This window comes from Ambystoma mexicanum, chromosome 10, assembly GCF_040938575.1.
Source record: "Ambystoma mexicanum isolate Mex_15411 chromosome 10, UKY_AmexF1_1, whole genome shotgun sequence".
Lineage (NCBI taxonomy): Eukaryota > Metazoa > Chordata > Amphibia > Caudata > Ambystomatidae > Ambystoma > Ambystoma mexicanum.
The window spans coordinates 1,698,481,902-1,698,498,567 of NC_090932.1; the positions used below are offsets into that span (position 1 = coordinate 1,698,481,902).

General features: G+C 51.6%; 1 protein-coding gene across 2 annotated transcripts in view; it reads left to right on the top strand.

Annotated features, from left to right (window-relative positions):
* Nucleotides 1–743: 743 nt before the first annotated feature.
* SLC15A4 (solute carrier family 15 member 4) overlaps nt 744–16,666 on the top strand; it is a 492,322-nt gene continuing 476,399 nt past the window's right edge. The window contains exon 1 of one of the 2 annotated variants that reach the window (XM_069620125.1): nt 744–1,876. In XM_069620125.1, the coding sequence (XP_069476226.1) occupies nt 1,280–1,876 (597 nt within the window). In that variant the 5' untranslated portion in view covers nt 744–1,279. The remainder of the gene's footprint in view (nt 1,877–16,666) is intronic. The other variant, XM_069620124.1, reaches the window with a different exon arrangement.

A 16,666-nucleotide genomic window follows, 5' to 3' on the forward strand; every position in this document is an offset into this window, starting at 1 on the left:
ATGATCTCATTTTCTGTAATATTACTGATGTTACTATTTATGCAAATGAGGGGGGCCCCCCCAGAGCCCACATATCTTTAATGCCCATCCTGCCCTTGAAAGGATCCCGGGGAGGCTGTGCACAGACATTGAAGACGGACTGCCCTCGGCTCGGCGGTCAAGTGCGTCACTGGCACTTCCGTAAACAGCGCATGCCGCACCACGTGCAGCTGTTGCATGTAGACGTCGATTACGAGCCAATCGCTCTCAAGGGACTGGGCGGTCGGCGCCCAATCCAGTGAGAGCTGGTGGGCGTGACTCCACGGGAAGTTCCAGTGATTGGCAATGTATACATAGAGATAGAAGAAGGACACACCGGGGCGTCTGCCCGCGTCTGTCGGGTTGGGGCACCATGTTGAAGTGAAACGTGGGCGGGCACAGAGCGAACGATATGAGTGAGTGGAACTATCGCGAGGTGACATCTAATTTCCCCTTCTGTAATATTTATTGAAGCCTGGTTTACTAAGATAACGTTGAAAGCCGTGTATTGAGAATACACCAGTCACTATTTCCGCGCCTACTATGAAGCCACTTGGTGCGCGGTTTCGGATTGCGTAGAGTCCGGAAGCGTGGGTCCTCGTTTCCGCATCTTTTTGGCTCTTCCCCGCCACCGCCTTTACCTGGGTCCCCTGTCTAAGATGGCGGCGCCCTTGCACCGCCCGGCCAGGCTCCGCCCCCTGGCCAGGCCCCGCCCCTCCCGGCCAGGCCCCGCCCCCCGGCTTCTGGCCCAGCTGAGTGCCAGGAAGTGTGAGCTGTGCTGGAGCTGCGGGAGGGAGCCCTGTGGCTGAGGTGCACCTGCTGAGGCCGGAGCGAGCTTCCCTCACCCTCCCTCTAGACTGCCCGCACTCACTGCTGGTGGGATTCCCTCCCTCCCCCCACCCTCCCAGGGGCCCACTCCAACATGCAGCTCTCCTAACCTGCCTCCTTCCACTTGCGCCAGCTAACCCCCTCCCTGAACACAGCCTTCAGGGTCCCTGCCTATTGTGCCCCTGGCAATTCCTCTTCCACAGGCTCCCTCCCCCACCCTGGTATCCATCCCTTCCACCCCTCCATAGCGCTTCACAGCTGAACAACTGTGACCCCACTCTTGAGGTCGACCTTCACAGTTCCTTACAACACTCTGTAGCCCCTCCAGTGGCTGGTTCCTCCCACATACCCTGGCCCACCCTTGAAACCCTTCTTCACGCTCCATTCTACTCACTCCTGTGGCCACTGCTTGAGCCGCCCCTTGCCCGCAGCCATGGAGCGCGCTTCAGATGAGCACACCCCTTTACTGGGTACTAATAGTGGCCGCTCGGGGTCTTCGTGGGGTGCTCCTTCCTCATCCTCTGGACCTGCTCTGGGCTTCACAGGGCGCCGCTTGGCTTGCGCCGCCGTGCTCCTGTCTGTGCTCTTGGAACGCACTGCCTTCTATGGCTTGACTGCCAACCTGGTGCTCTTCTTGAACTTGCCTCCTAACTCATGGGAAGGGACCAAGGCCAGCCAGGCTCTGCTGCTCTTCATGGGCCTCACCTATTTGGTGGCCCCGTTCGGAGGCTGGATTGCTGATGCCATTTTTAGTCGGTTTTGGACAATTCTACTAAGTATGGTGCTGTACCTGGTTGGCATGCTGGCCTTCCCACTCATGGCTGACTCAGAAAGCCGCCTGATCTTCTGTGGGGAAGTGCCCCTGACCCTTGTGGAGGACTGCTCAACCCCTAATGGTACTACCCCGCCTGCAGATTGCAATGGTGTGGGTGGTGGCTACTGCGCTACCACAGCCTGGATTGGTCTTGCCATAGTCGGCCTTGGAGTGGGTATTGTCAAGGCCAATATTACAGCCTTTGGAGCTGATCAGGTAAGAACTGACTCCCCTTTTATTTGTAAAGCACTCTGTTGCTTCCTGAAGCAAGGCCTGTGCTTAATATATACCCTGATAATAATTCATGCTGTCTAATAATCAGTCAGGCTGGTACAAGGCCCACCAAACTGTTGCTTAAACATTAGCTTAGTAAGTTATGCGTTATTTTTCCTTTTCTTTCAGTCAAGCTTATTTTAATTTCTATCCTTTTGTCCCCAATTGAGTTTCTTGCAGATATATCACAAGTATGGGGGCGACCTGCTAGCTGGATTTTAACGCAACCCCAGGTGTGCCCCTCTCTTCTGTCATTCTCACCAATTTTCATGACCACCATAATCAGACTTTGGGTAAACTTGTATTCACAGCATGGCCAGTAGAATAACGATTAGCGGGTAGCCGAGAAAGGCAAACACACAGGGTAAATAAAAGTAGTCTGAAGCAAGAAGCTGGGAATGGCATATGTTAGGGTTGCAGTTTACTAAAAAGAATTCAAAACATGCACGAAGAACATTTTCTGCATTTTCATCAGAATGAGAAATTCCCCATTGCGACATATCCTCTGCTTAAGTACCTGTCCCCTTTGCTAATTCATGTTGATGTTGACACCAGCCCCTTTCCTTCTTCCATCATCCTAAGGGGTTTTTGAATGTGTCTCACACAATGAGTCCCTGCTGTCGGTCTGCACCCTAGTCCTTACCCAGCCGAAGAACTCTCTACGGATCAGGGCTTGGCTACCTCTCCCACTACAGTAGGCTACCATTGGCTCGTCAACCCTAGGCTGATGGTGCTGCTTGTTCTAGTTTCGGAACCCTACTGCCCTTTAGGCTTCTGCAGTTACTTTTAAGTTTCATCTCCTTTGTGCAAAGCTGTAGTTTTGAGTGAAATCACTTCTCAAATCGGAAGCAATTCCGAAAACACAGTGGAGATTACCACTGGTGTTCAGCATTATATCTTGTTACAAAGAGTCGTTGTGGCTTGTTACTTGGAGGTCCACCCAGGTGTATGATTGTTCTCTTCACCAGCCAACGTTTGCTCCACGCTACTCCTGCTCGGGCCTTGATTCTGGGGTGACATCCATTCATTTTGATCTTGACAGAGTCTCATAGCAGAGAAACATGTTATTACTTCGCGTTACTATCAAGGGGTTTCCCATGTGCTTGCTGTTGCCCCTGTTTAGTTTCAGTGTTTACACAGACTAGTCCTAAAATGGTGTAATGCCTGTCTGATTTACTTATGCCTGGGCTTCTTGGCGCTAACAAAGGTGAATCATTGGGGCGCTCTGTGCGATTGTATGACTGCATAGGCTCGCTTACAGAGAGTCGTGTGGATGCCCTGACACTGCAGTGATTCTGGGAATGTATTCTGCATCGCAGTCGCATTGACTTGTTCCCTGGGTCTAGGGAATTTCAATCAAGTGATTGATGGCAGTTTTTGCGCTAATGCCTTAAGAAGCTATGGGTGTCGCTGGCATAAACATTTTAAATCCAACCTTTGGTAGAAGACTGTTCAAGACGTGAGTTTAGCTTCTGAACAGAACCAGGCTAAGGGAAGAATGCTGGGGTGGGAGGCAGAACGCCACATGTAAGATGTAAATGGAGGAATGGCTGCCTGCCAGCGGGTGAATGTTAAGGTCAACCCTCGCTGTCTCATTGTTGGTTCTGAATCTGCCATAGGAGATCCTCGTCCATGTGTTGGTTGCATGATCACTTTCAAGAAGTTGAACCACGTTTGGCGGGCTAGGTAACTGGCAAAAGTGGGGTCTGAAGTGATCACACCCTTGAGTGGTGGCACTTGTGCTTTTTTAAAACACTAGCACGTGGCCAGATGAGAGAACCGGTTTCAACACGTACAATATCTGGATGCTGCTTAGTGTTTCAGCCATTGCCAATATCTTGGAGTCACCTCTTCAGCATTGGACACAGTTTCTTCCAGGGTAACATGGCTGAGTTTAGTTAACCATAATTGCTCAGTACGCAATAAAGAATTTGTATTGTGGTCTTGGCCAGGTTGACTATTTGCCAGATTCTGCAAAGGGTCCCGAGGGTGGAGGGTGGAGTGGACATTTCCAGGAATTATCAGAAGACTTCCCTTGAGGATTTGGGCCTTCACATCTAAAAGCATAGCAGCTCTTTTTGATTGTCTGTTTGTTTCTTTGTTTGTTTCACAGCTCATTACTTTGTCTGTTAGGAGATGTGCCACACGCAGGATTGTGAGGGCCATGGACTGTGACGGATGTCTGTGACAGATGTCTGCAACGTCTGCTGCCCTGTCTGTCGGTGGACAGAGGGTACAGGAGCTAACAGAAGGCATCTGTCTTTGCTGATGCCATGCAGGACAACATGCAGTTGACCAGGCAGCACATCTGGGGGCCAGGGGGAGACGGAGAAATCCAGCTCTGTTGCCCCCACAGAGAGCTTGTTGGTCAGCACCCCAAGGCACCGCACAGCACACGTGCTAGCCCCAAAGGTGCTGGGCACACCAGCAAGGGATAGAGGCCACATAAGTGACTGGGCATGTGGTGTTAGGCACAAGGTGTGTGTTGGGGATGGTGTGGGGGAGGTGGGAGGGTGCTATGTGCAGTTCCACAATGATTATCAGTTCACTTGAAGCAATGCTTGGGCATTCCTTTTTTGTGTGCCTGTGTTTAATACTTGATGTGACAATCTGTACAGTGGTGCATGAATACTGCTCAGAAAAACCATACGTCCATCCCTGGCCTGTGCCCGCCCACTGTGTGGCAGGGCATCATCCACAGACAGGATGTCTGCCTCTTCAGGGGTTAGAGGGATCATATTCCTGAGGCACATGTTGTGCGGCATGGCACAGGCAAGCACACTTTCCCGCACCTTTTTTGGCTTATACATCAATGCTGCTCCAGTCCGGTCCTTGAAGCGGAAACGAGCCTTCAGGAGACGGAAGGTCCTCTCCATGCCTGGTCTGTAAGTGAACCTAATTGTAGGCCACCTTCTGTGGCGTCTGTGGATCCCATGCGGGTGTCATGAGCCGTGGTAGCTGGGGGTATCCAGAGTCCCCTGCAAGGACAAAGGTCACAGTTGTCGGTCACAGGGCATTTAGGATGTGCTGCCCTTTTACTGCGGCATGTTGATGGACATTCTGTGCATGCATTTGGACTGTCGTCCTACCACATGCCTTACTTTCACAGTACTTGAATGTGGGATATTCAGTATTCACATTGTTCTGTTACACCATGCACCAAGCTCACAGCCAACAGGTAACGATTACAGGGTCTATGATTGACATGGCAGAGTGCTGTGATGCCTGTTCAGGGTCTGTGCATTGCTCTCATCCACGTGCCATGATGGTTGTTTAGTTGTACCTCAGCAGGTTTCTGTTTCTGCATCCATTCAGTGATGGCATCCTCTACGAGGGTGCATGACGTGCCTACTGACAGTGTTACTGTACTTTGCTGCTCTGTTACACTTTGTGGTTCAAGGAGTATGGGTGTTGCATTGTGGTACCTGTAGTCGTGTGTGTTTCAACTGCGTATTTTGCAATGTGATGGAACATTGTCCATTATGTCTTCGTCCTGTGGTTTGTAGACTGTCATTAGTGCAGTCGGAGGGAAGGTCCTGCATGTACAGGGCCTTGACAGGGCATGCATTTTTCTGTTGTGACTATGCACCTCCTGCCCCCTTCGCCATTGCTGTACTGTAGTGCTGCACAATGAAATTGTGTGATGGCAGTAGTACTCGCCCACTATCCACGTTGTTTGGCCTCTGGGCCTCTCCATGTTTGCAGGCAGTGTACAGTTGCGCAGGACCATGGCATAGTGTGTGGAACCAGGGAAGCAGACACAGCAATATGTGATGTGATCTGGATTTTGAGGGAGTGAAAATGCTTCCTGTTGCACTATACATATTCCTGTGCCTGGGGGGGGAGGCATCAACGCCACACAGGTGCAGTCCAGGGCAGCAGTGACATTTGGCATGAGGGCAATTGTATAGACCTGTGCCTTCAAGGCTTTCTCCCGTGCTGGCGTGGTGGGGAGGAAGATATATTGGTCCAAATGGAGCAGGAAGGCTTCCAGCACCTGTACAAGCACATTCGTAAATGTGGGCTCCTCAATGCCTTACAGCATGCTCATGGAGTGCTGGAAGGTGCCAGTTCCCAGGAATTGCAAAATGCACCTGCTTCAGCAGCAGGGCCACAGCTCTCCTGATATCGTGTTCTCTTCTTGGATTAAGCTGTGCACTCATCTGCGGACTCCCTGTTCAGCCGGTGCAGGTTGACTAGATGGTTGTTAGTTATGGTCCATGGCGAGGGCCTGTCCCGGGTATGGGCGCTTGGCTTGCGTGGCGTCTCCTCCGCTTCGCTCCACCCAGTGCTGGTTTTCCTGCCTGTGTTGGTCCGTGAGCAGCTGCATGCCCCAGGTACAATGGCTAGCAGCAGCATTGTTTTGGAAGGTGTGCACCTTATGTAAAGCTCTTGAGTGGATTGGGTGCACCAGTGGCTTAATTTGTGGCACCAGTCTGCAAGGTGGAGGTAACAGCGCTGTGTTTTTTTGTGATATTTCCACCCAATTTTGGCAGTATTACCTCCATGAGCCAACTTCTCGTACAGCTTTTGTGCCATCAGCGGAATTAACGTTGATGGATGGTATTACCGTTGACTCATTTGGTGGGATGGTAATTGTTGCTGTAATTCCGTGACCACCACTTTTACCGTATACCATCCAATTCGTAATGACCCCCATTGTCTTGTTCAGGAATTTTAAAAACAGTGCAAAATATCCCTCTTTCAGGTTTGTAGTCTCTTGACTCTGGTACACAAGGGTTGCAACAAAATAAACTAAGTTCCATCTCTGTTATTCTAGTATTGTCCAACTTATAATCTGTTCTCTTCCCCCTTCTCGGGTCCTTGTTTTTCAGCCCCAGGTGGTCTATGAGCTTGGTCAGCCCTGTTTTGTCATTTTCTTCCCCCACGTAATCTGCATACCTTTTTTCCAGCGGCGGGATTCAGTATTGGCATCAGAGTGTCTGGTTCCTGCTGATCCTCACCCTTGTTCCCTCTTTGGGATGCACGGTCAGTGTTTCGACTTCTCTTCCTCCCAGTCAGGACTTTGGCATTTGAGCACTGAGATGACAGTACTTTGCGATGCTTCTCTGCTCGCTTCCTGTCTCGGTGACCTCTGTCGGTTTAGGGTCCTCACCATACAGCAGTGTACCTCGCTGAGCCCTTGCACCCACCCATTACGTTCTTGGTGAAGTTCTTGGCTCTCGGACAGGACTGCTGCTTTCCTTTGCATCTCTGCACGGCAGCCGTTCCATGGTATCTGGCGCAGTCTGTCTCTCTCAACTGACTACCTCCTGGCTGTAACTGCCTCTCAGGTGTAAAGACAAGAAGTTCATTGGTCGCCGGCCTCTTCAGCAGGTGAGAATGAATACAGGTCCGTAACCAAGCCATCCACCTTAACGGGGCTTTACACATTGTGAGTTATTATTATATGGGAATTGAGGATGTTAACTAACATTGAAGTCTGAGAAGGGACTGGGAGGTGGGATGGATCCGTGCATTGAGCATTCCTTCTCACCAGAGTGGAGGTGGGGGTCACCCCAGTGGGATGCTGCTTGCCTGATCCCTAGCGAGGGTATTGCATCGTGGTCTCACCTTCCTAGTCCCAAAGCGGGTTGCTCCGCCTTGGGGAGAAGGGACCAGTTACCTGGATTTGTCACAATATCTAATAAATAATGTGCCCATGCACAAGTGAAATTTGCTAAAACCATCCGCTATGTGCATCAATGGATTAGCCATTACCAACTGTATCGGACTGTTGCAGTAATTCACTCATCACCCAGTCAGTCAAACTCGCTCAACTTCGGAGGCACATGTTCACCGGTAGCTTTGTTCCATCCAGTACCGATTCCTTCAACTTCTTGGGAACCATCCTGACATTCTGTTGGATGCTGCATTGCCTTGTGTAGTGGAAGCTTTTGTGGAAAGCCAGGTTTCAGTAAGGCAAATTATGCTCTGCTGGTCTGTGCACTGTTTTGTCGCTATTCCAGCAGGCCGCCTTCACCAGGTGTCTGCTTTTAGGAGACTGAGTTGTTGGCAAAGAGTCTGGCTTTCCTTTCGCTTGGCCCGGTGAGCACAGCAGTCCCCAGTTTGGACCTTGGCAGCTCCTTCAGAGTGAGGCATGGAAGCATTATGTTTGCTTGGGGTTTAGGGTTTACCCCCACACCATTGGCACATTCTCTTTAACACTGCTTTACTCTTTCCCTCACTACTTGAGCACAGTTGGTAGACTGCGCGTTTTCACAGATGGCACATCACTTATCTGAGACTCAATGCCAGTTTAAGGGTCTTTCTTGATATGATATGATGTCATATGGCATTTGTAACGCGCCTATATACAAGTGGTTCAAGGTGCGACGAGGCAGGGAGGGGGGAAGAGGGGAGGACAGACAACGATCGTACTAGGCCAGGTGTCATTCAGACCGCGCAAGTGCAGGGGTAGGGGGAAGGGAAAAGTGCAGTACAAGGTAAGTAGAATAGAAATAAATAGATAAATAAATAAATAAATAGGGCCAGCTGGTGGCAAGTGCAAGGTAAGTGCAGACAAGTGCTGGGAAGGGGGGGCTGTAGGGATACAGAGAACAGTCCCGCAGTGCAGGGGTTGCCAGGGAGGCAGTGCAAGTGGAGAGTGGCAGGGCCCAGGACCGAGGTCGGTGAGAGTGGCCAAGTTTCAGATTCAGTGCAGAATTTTGTGAAGAATTAGCAGGGGAGAGGGAGAGAGAAAGCAGAAGCAAAGAGGAAGGTTTTGAGGTGCTTCCGGAACCGGAGATGGTTCTCCTCGAGTTTTAGGGAGGCAGGAAGGCTGTTCCAGAGGGAGGCTCCTGCCGCGGAGAGAGATCTACCCCCAGCTCGTTGCTTCGAGAAGCGGCTGACCCTGAGGGAGTTGGAGACGGATGAGCGAAGGGCTCGGGAAGGAAGATATTTAGGAATAGAGAGTTGCAGGTATTTAGGCCCCAGGCCCCAGAAGGCCTTGTGGACAATGCAGATGGTTTTGAACTTAATCCTCGCAGCCACTGGGAGCCAGTGTAGAGATTTCAGTCCTGGAGAGATACGGTCCCTTAGCTTGAGGCCAATGACAAGTCTCGCAGTTCTGTTCTGGATGAGTTGCAGAGGGCGGAGAGTGGAGGCAGGCAGATTAAGATAGAGACTGTTATAGTAGTCCAGCTTCGAGAGAATCAGGGCTCGGGAGACAGTGAGCTTCTGGGGGAAGGAGAGGAAGGGAAGAATACCTCTAAGGAGGTACAGCTGGTAGCGTGACTTCTTAGAGACGTCAGATATATGAGGAGAGAAGGAGAGTGTGGAGTCGAAGATGACCCCGAGGTTTTTTGCCTTGCAGGTAGGAGCAGGAAGAGGCCCAAGAGAGGCTGGCAAGAGAGCTGCAGGGAAGGAGGGAGTGGGTGTGCCGATGAGTAGAATCTCAGTCTTACTAGCATTAAGGCGGAGGTCGTTGGCAGCACACCATTCCTGGATAGCAGACAGACAGTCAGAGATGAGGGCAGGAGAGGAGGAGGCCGAGGGTAGCCTGAAAATGAGCTGGGTATCGTCCGCTTAGCACTGAAAGTTGGGGCAGAGGGCGGCGATGCAGTGGGCAAGAAGTGCCAGATACTGGTTGAAAAGCCAGGGAGAGAGATTAGATCCCTGGGGAACACCACAGGTGGAGAAAAAGATGTCAGAGGAAGAACCCAAGTTGGACCTGGGAGGGCCTGACCAGTGATACCCAGGTTATCGCGGAGACGGTTGAGCAGGATGGCATGGTTGACAGTGTCAAAGGCAGAAGAGAGATCGAGCAGAATGAGAACACACGGAGTGTTGGAGTCGAGGTTCAAGAGCAGGTCATCACGGATGTTCAGGAGAGCAGTTTCCGTGCTTCTGGCCGCTCTGAAGCCGGATTGGTGGTCATGAAGACTACCAACAGCTTCAGCATGGAGGTTAAGCTGGGAGATGGCCAGTTTCTCCAGGAGCTTGCCCAGGAAGGGAGTGATGGAGATTGGGCGATAGTTAGCCGGGCAGGAGGGGTCGGCAGAGGGTTTCTTAAGAAGAGGGTGCACAAGGGAGTGCTTGAGAGGGGATGGGGAAGACTCCAGAGGCGAAGGAGTGGTTGCAAAAGTCAGCCAGGGCAGGAGCCAGGGAGTCGATGTGGTCCTTGAAAGTTTTGGAGGAACAGGGGTGAACCTGTTTAGACGAGACTTTCATAGATCGGACTTGTCTGGAAACTTCGTCAGCAGAGAAAAGGGGAAAGGCAGAGAAGGAGGGAGGAGGGGTGGCTGCAGAAGGGCCGGAGGAAGAGCAGGGAAGCGAGGGAGGGAGGTGATAGGAGGAGAGTGAGGACAGGATGTCCTGAGTTTAAGAGATGAAGTGAGAGGCCAGTGCAGTACAGAGGGCCTGGGAGGGGACAGGAGAGGTAGAGACTGCAGCAGGGGTGGCAAGCTCCTTGCAGATTTTAAAGAGTTCGGCCGAATTGTTAGATGCCGCAGAGATGCGGGCTTGGATAAGGGCTCTCTTCTTGGTGAGAACGGAGAGACGGTATTGCCTTTGGAGCAGGCGGCAGGCCAGTTTGTCAGAGGATGAGCAAGAAGCACGCCATTTCCTCTCTGCCACCCTGCACTTGCGTTTTAGGGTGACGAGATCCGAATCATACCAGGAGTTACATTTGGCTTTGGGCTTCAGGCGGATTCTCATGACGGGGGCAAGGATATCAAGAGTATCAGAAATAGCAGAGTGGAGCAAGGAGAGGGCTGTGTCAGGGTGGGAGTCAGCCGAAGGGGGAGGGGAGAGAAGGTGGCAGCGAAAGCCTCAACTGACACGTGCTTCATGGGTCGGATGACCGAGAAGGTGGGTGGCAATGATGAGGGTGGCTTGGCCTGTGGGGTAGGGAGGGTGAGGTGGGAGGATAGGAGAAAGTGATCACTCCAGGAGAGAGGAGTGGAGAGAGGGACTGAGAGGGGAAGGTCAGAAGAGATCAGAGCATCAAGAGTGTGCCCTGCAGAATGAGTAGGCCCAGATGGGAGAATAGAGAGTGAGAGAGAGTCGCAGAGGTCACGAAAGAGTCCAGTGGGGGGACAGGAGGCATCTAGGTGGATGTTGAAGTCACCAAGAAGGAGGAGTTGAGTTGGGTGGTAGTGGACAGGAGTGAGGAGGAGAGGTCAGCCCACTCAGAGAGGAAGGAGGAAATTTGACCAGGTGGCCGATAGATAGTAGCACGGTAAGGGAATGGCTAGGAGAGAGAGAGAGTCGGCAGACAAGACATTCAAAAGAGGAATAGGAGTGACAGTGGCAGGAATCCACTCAGGGAAGATAAGGGCAACACCCCCCCCTGCACGGTTGGGCCTGGGCACGGAGAGGATCTTGTAACCGTCAGGTAGGAGTGTGTCAAAGCTGGTGACAGAGGTGGCTGTGAGCCATGTCTCAGTGAGACCGAGGACGTCAAGGTCCAGTTCCTCAAGAAGGTGACAGATATCAGAGGAATGCTTGATGGCAGAGCGAGAGTTAAGAGTGGCAATGTGGAGAAGGTTGCCATCCTTGAAGGACTTCCGGGGAGGGGTACAGATCAGAGGTACGCCCTGCGGAGGTGTAGAAGGAGGTGAAGAGGGGGCAGGGAGGGAGGGTAGAGGCAAGGTAGCCGAGGACGGAGGAGGGGGGACAGCAGGAGAGGAGAGGAAGTTGATGAGGCGAGGGAAGCGTCTATCAAAGAGGTGAAGGTTGGCCTGAGGGCCTTGGACCAAGACGCCCCATTAGCGTAGACATTAATGATGGCCTTAGAAGAGTGGAAGGGGGCCAAGAGGACATCCCAGCGGGTGCCACCATTAATGGGAGAAGAGGAAAAAGGAGAGAGCACAGAGACCATATGAAGGGTCCATAGGTCAGGCGAAGGCACAAAAAAGAGGATGTCAGTGAGAGTTTCCTTAGAGCAGGCACTAGTGTAGGTGTCAGCGATAGGGAGGCCTGGGTTGGAGACCAGGATGTCCTTTTTAAACTTTTTCCTACCGGATTTAGTGAGGAGAGCAGGATAGTCAATAGAGAAGCAGTTAGAGAAGATAGGCGAGATAGAGAGCACCATAGAGTAGGAGGGAGTGGGGGGGGGAGACAGACGATGTGAGAGCCTGCAGACAGGAAGAGAGCGGCAAGCACAAGTTTACCACATTTAAGAACAGCAACAGTAATGCGTTTTAGGTACACAGTGGAGAGTCCACCTAAGTTTGAGAATCCTGCGAGGGGAGAAAAACCCTAGTTTACCGCAACTGTGGAACACAGTGAGGTGAAGACACCATGCGAATGCAGTGGCCAGGCGTAGGTGGGGTGGGCAGGGAGAAGGAGGTGAAGGCAATTTGAACTTGCGTCTTGCGTCCCCTGCGGACACCTGCAGACACACGGGGAGCCGCAACTGTAGGAGTCGCCCTTGGCCTTGGGGCCCTTAGCCGCAGGGGGCTGCCCAGAAGGAGGTGGTTATAGGAAGAGGGAGGAGAGGAAGGGGAGGGGGTGGTGTGGGCAGGCAGGGAGGCGGGAGGGAGAGGAGAACCAGGAAGTGGGAGGGGAGGGGAGAGCAGGCACAACAACGCGCTCTGAGCGCAGATGTAATTTCACCATTTTTTTAAAAGGAGCACACAATGTACTCGCGGATGCCCGCTAGGTTCGGGCAGGGCTTCACAGGGCCTGCAATTCCCTCAGGGCTTCCGGCGACCGCTCTCCCAGGCTCAGCTGAACAAAGAAGCGAGCAGGGGGAGCGGGCGTCGAGTAGCTAAGAAGGGAGGCGGTCAGGCAGCCAATCAGAGTGGGTGGTGGGCGGGCTTGGAGGCGGGAGGGAGAGGAGAACCAGGAAGTGGGAGGGGAGGGGAGAGCAGGCACAACAACGCGCTCTGAGCGCAGATGTAATTTCACGATTTTTTTTAAAAGGAGCACACAATGTACTCACGGATGCCCGCTAGGGTCGGGCAGGGCTTCACAGGGCCTGCAATTCCCTCAGGGCTCCCGGCTCAGGCTCTCCCAGGCTCAGCTGAACAAAAGCTTGTGTGGACCCAAAGGTCGTACCTCTTGTCTCCCTTGGTATTGGCTTGCTAATCAACGCGTCCAATACTCTGGTTCGTGCTACCGAACAGTAACCCCACTGTGTAATGTCTGTTTTTTTTTTTTTCTAGAAGTGTTTCCCTAAGCTGTCGGCTACCTCTCTCCCTCAGGGACTTCCTAACTGTCTCTACTCTAATCAGTTATTGGTGTTCTAATGGGGCAATTGGGCAATAGTGCCTTACGCTTACTGATTTGGACTCGGCTAAGTACACTCACGTTTACAACCTCCTGCTACTCTTCCTGCCTCCTCCCTGAGATCCACTATCCCATTGATGGTTTATTCCTTCCTCTCACCTCCGCCCTTTGGCGTTACTTCTCCTCCCTGTTGCTATTACTCTCCTCCTCATTCTACTGCTCTCCTCCATCCGCTATTCCTGTCCTCACACCGCTGCGTACGCATACGCCCTCTGTCACAAAGTACCTTCCACTTCATATCCACTCCTTATAGTAACTACTGCCACACAAACATGCAAAATGACACGGCAAAAATGCTCTACTCTTTCCCCTTTGCTTGTCTCTTGGTCCTCCAACTCCACTTATCTCGCTCAGATAGCCTACAGGCTTCTTCTTCCTGTCCTCTTCCTTATTCTTCCCCCTCTCTGGATTGGCCAGCTGTTCTTGCCCAATCCTGCTGCTATGTTCCCTCCTGGTATATGCATGTGTGAGGCAGAGTAAAAGCATCATCCCCTTTTCCACGCAGGACCGTCAAAGGCCAGAGAAGTCCAAAGTTCCTGCCCATGGTTGGGAGTTTGGTAAGTAATGCGGGAGAGGGTGGGTGCGCGTTGCCCCCTTCTCTCATCATTCCTGCTTGTATTGGGAGTCTCTTCTATTGCGCGAGTGCTCGCTGGTGGGTTTCCACCTTTCTGCTGTGTGAGCCAGGATGTGGTGGCTGTGTGCCACGAATGTAGGTGATTTGACCAAATCCATGTTTTTGAAAGAGTGAAGTGACTGAATGTTTTTATTTTTATTTTTTTTTTACTGTGGGGGGGAGATCCCTACCTTTTATTAATATCTCTTACCCCAGTCCCACATATAGTTTATTTAAAATGTTTTTTTTCCAGTAAAAACATTTAAAAAACAATTTGGTCACTTGTACGGTATCGGTGTGCCACTGTGGAAGTCTCTTCACCCCGGGAGGACCATGCATCAACTGGGCATTGTTTGCTCGCTGGGCACGTGTCCTCTTTTGATTCTCTGTGTCTCGACGTCTACTCGCGGAACTGCCACTCGCACCTTTACTTTGCTGCTGTCTTCCCACACTGGCTTGGCAGATTTTGGATGAGATGGCGACCATCAGCACCTTCGGTAAGACTAGAGGCTGAAGTCTGCACACACATATACTGGCACAAGGAAGGTATGGGTGAACTGAGATCTCGTATGATGGGGCTGTCTTCCTCCTCTGAAGAACTCCCTGGTGTATCCCTCAGGTTTGACTGAGGAGACTTCTCGCCTGTGCCTGATAAGGCCAGCTTTCTGGCCTTGTTACAGTGTACACCTTGGTGGGCTAGGGGATGTTTGGAGCTTTCCTCTTGATTTCCTTTTGGAGGATGGAAATGGACATAAGCTTGTGCGATGGTGTTGGACAAGCCGACATTTTAGATTAACGTTTTCTATCTAATAGGTTTGGTCATAGGACTCCCAGTCTAACTGTTACACAGTCGCGGTTATGGTGATTGCGCCACAAAGAAAGAGTTCTCATCACCTGTCCCAGCACTACAGTCTCTGAAGATCTCCGCAATTATTATTAAAATCTTTCCGGCTCTGCCTGAGCTGTTTCTTTGGCATCTTTGTCCAAACGACCTCTCCGTCTTCACCCCCTACCTCCCCCCACCCCCCAAACAAGCATCTACTCCTTTCTTGTGATAATTATTCTCAACTCTGGAGAGACATTTGAATGGGCATCCATCTCATCGCATTATGGTGACCATCCAGTAAGAACTGCATGTCTGCCGGTTGCAAGGGACTGTGGCTGTGCATGGCTGAAGCGGTCTCCAGAACTACGGTGATGAACTCGAGTGGAGGTAAAAACATGGGCTCATTTTGCACTACTGACCAGCTAGCAGGACGCAGAGTTGTATTTTAGGGGGAAGAATGTTGAGTTGACCAAAGATCTCCATGTCTTGGGAAAACCGGCACTTGCTGCAAACAATTCGATCTGCAGAGGCTGTGTACTAATGGGAAATCGTAATCTAAATCTCCCAATACTAGGAATGACTCCCATTAAACTAAGGATAGGGCAGTATTTGGGTGTCTTCTTCATGGTCTGAGTTTCTAGCCTTTGCCATTCATCCCTTTTCAGCGACTTCTCCGCAAGGCTTGAAATTAGGATGTGTTGAGCAGATGCCTGGTTACCGGTCATCCCCTAAAGCAAATCTACCTTGTGTGAGATGCAAATTGTAAAAATAAGTGGATTGTACTTTCTGGTGATATCCTGTTGGACAACAATGTCCTTGGTTGAAACCATTATTAAATTGAATACATTGTGAGTATTGAAAATAACAGGAACAGTTATTTGTTATAGAGAACCCCATGCCCCCTTATGTTTTCATGAGATGAGACAGGCTGTGAAGACATTTTAAACATATGAACTATTCTAAAATAAAATAAGGCCCATCTCTCCCTGTATCGATGAAGTGCATGCTTGGGGATGCCCCCGCCTCCTGGGGGAGGAGTGGGGATATGGATCCTGTCGTGGGGAGGGGGCAGCCAGAGGGGCATCCCGCTTTGTGGGATGTCCCTCGAGCGCCCCCTGCGGGCGCTGGGAAATCCTCTTAGTGGTGTCAGCCCACATTGGCCCCCCTGCCCTTCTGTCGTGGGAGAGGTAACATACCCTGAGAACATAACCTACAAACCAATAATAGCCAGACGCTAGTTTACATTTTTGGAAATAATAGGTTACAATTTTATTGGAGCATACAACACAAGTGGCAGTCCCAGCCCTAAAGCATCATGGTTCACGACCATACTTTTCAAAAGTGGCCCAAAAGCGGGGAAAAGTTCTGGATGTTCTCGGTGTCACCTTCCTGCCCCATGCTGTCGCAAGGCACCGGACATACGCTCCAGATTTGTTCTGCAGAGTACTTCCACCTCGGGCCACTGAATTTTGCAGGTGAGGAATCTCAAGTGTCCATAAGGGACTCAGTGGTCGTCGTCCGACTTTGGCTCGAGTGCGGCCATGGGGGGGAAACCAGCCCACGGTTCAAGCCGCGGTGTTACTCTCCTCCCCGGCTAGGACTGCCCCGAAATCTTCCGCTGCCCCCCCATTCCCCCATGCCCTAGGCAAATTACCATCGCTCTAGCTGCACCCGGCCTTCAAGAGTGCCCCCAGGATGGCCGTGAGGAACAGGTCATTCCCTTTATCCGACAGATGCACTCCGTCCGTCGTATAGTGGTAAGGGAGCAAATTTAGTAAAGTGTGCCTATCTTTCGATACCCTTGTTGAGCCTGCACCTGGACTTCTCCATGGCCCTGTGCGAGTCCCCCCCCCCCCTCCCCCTGCGCCATTGCAGCCTGGGCACCATTTCCGAACAGATGACTTTGGTGCCTGGCAATTCCTGTGCCAGTGCGCGCAGGCCCACCTGGATCTGCACCCATAGTCGCTCCCTTCCCATGATGGTGAGGTCATCACCATCAGCACCCTGAGCTCAGGCCACCACTGTAACTGTCTGTGCACTGCTGGTAACCATGAGTGCC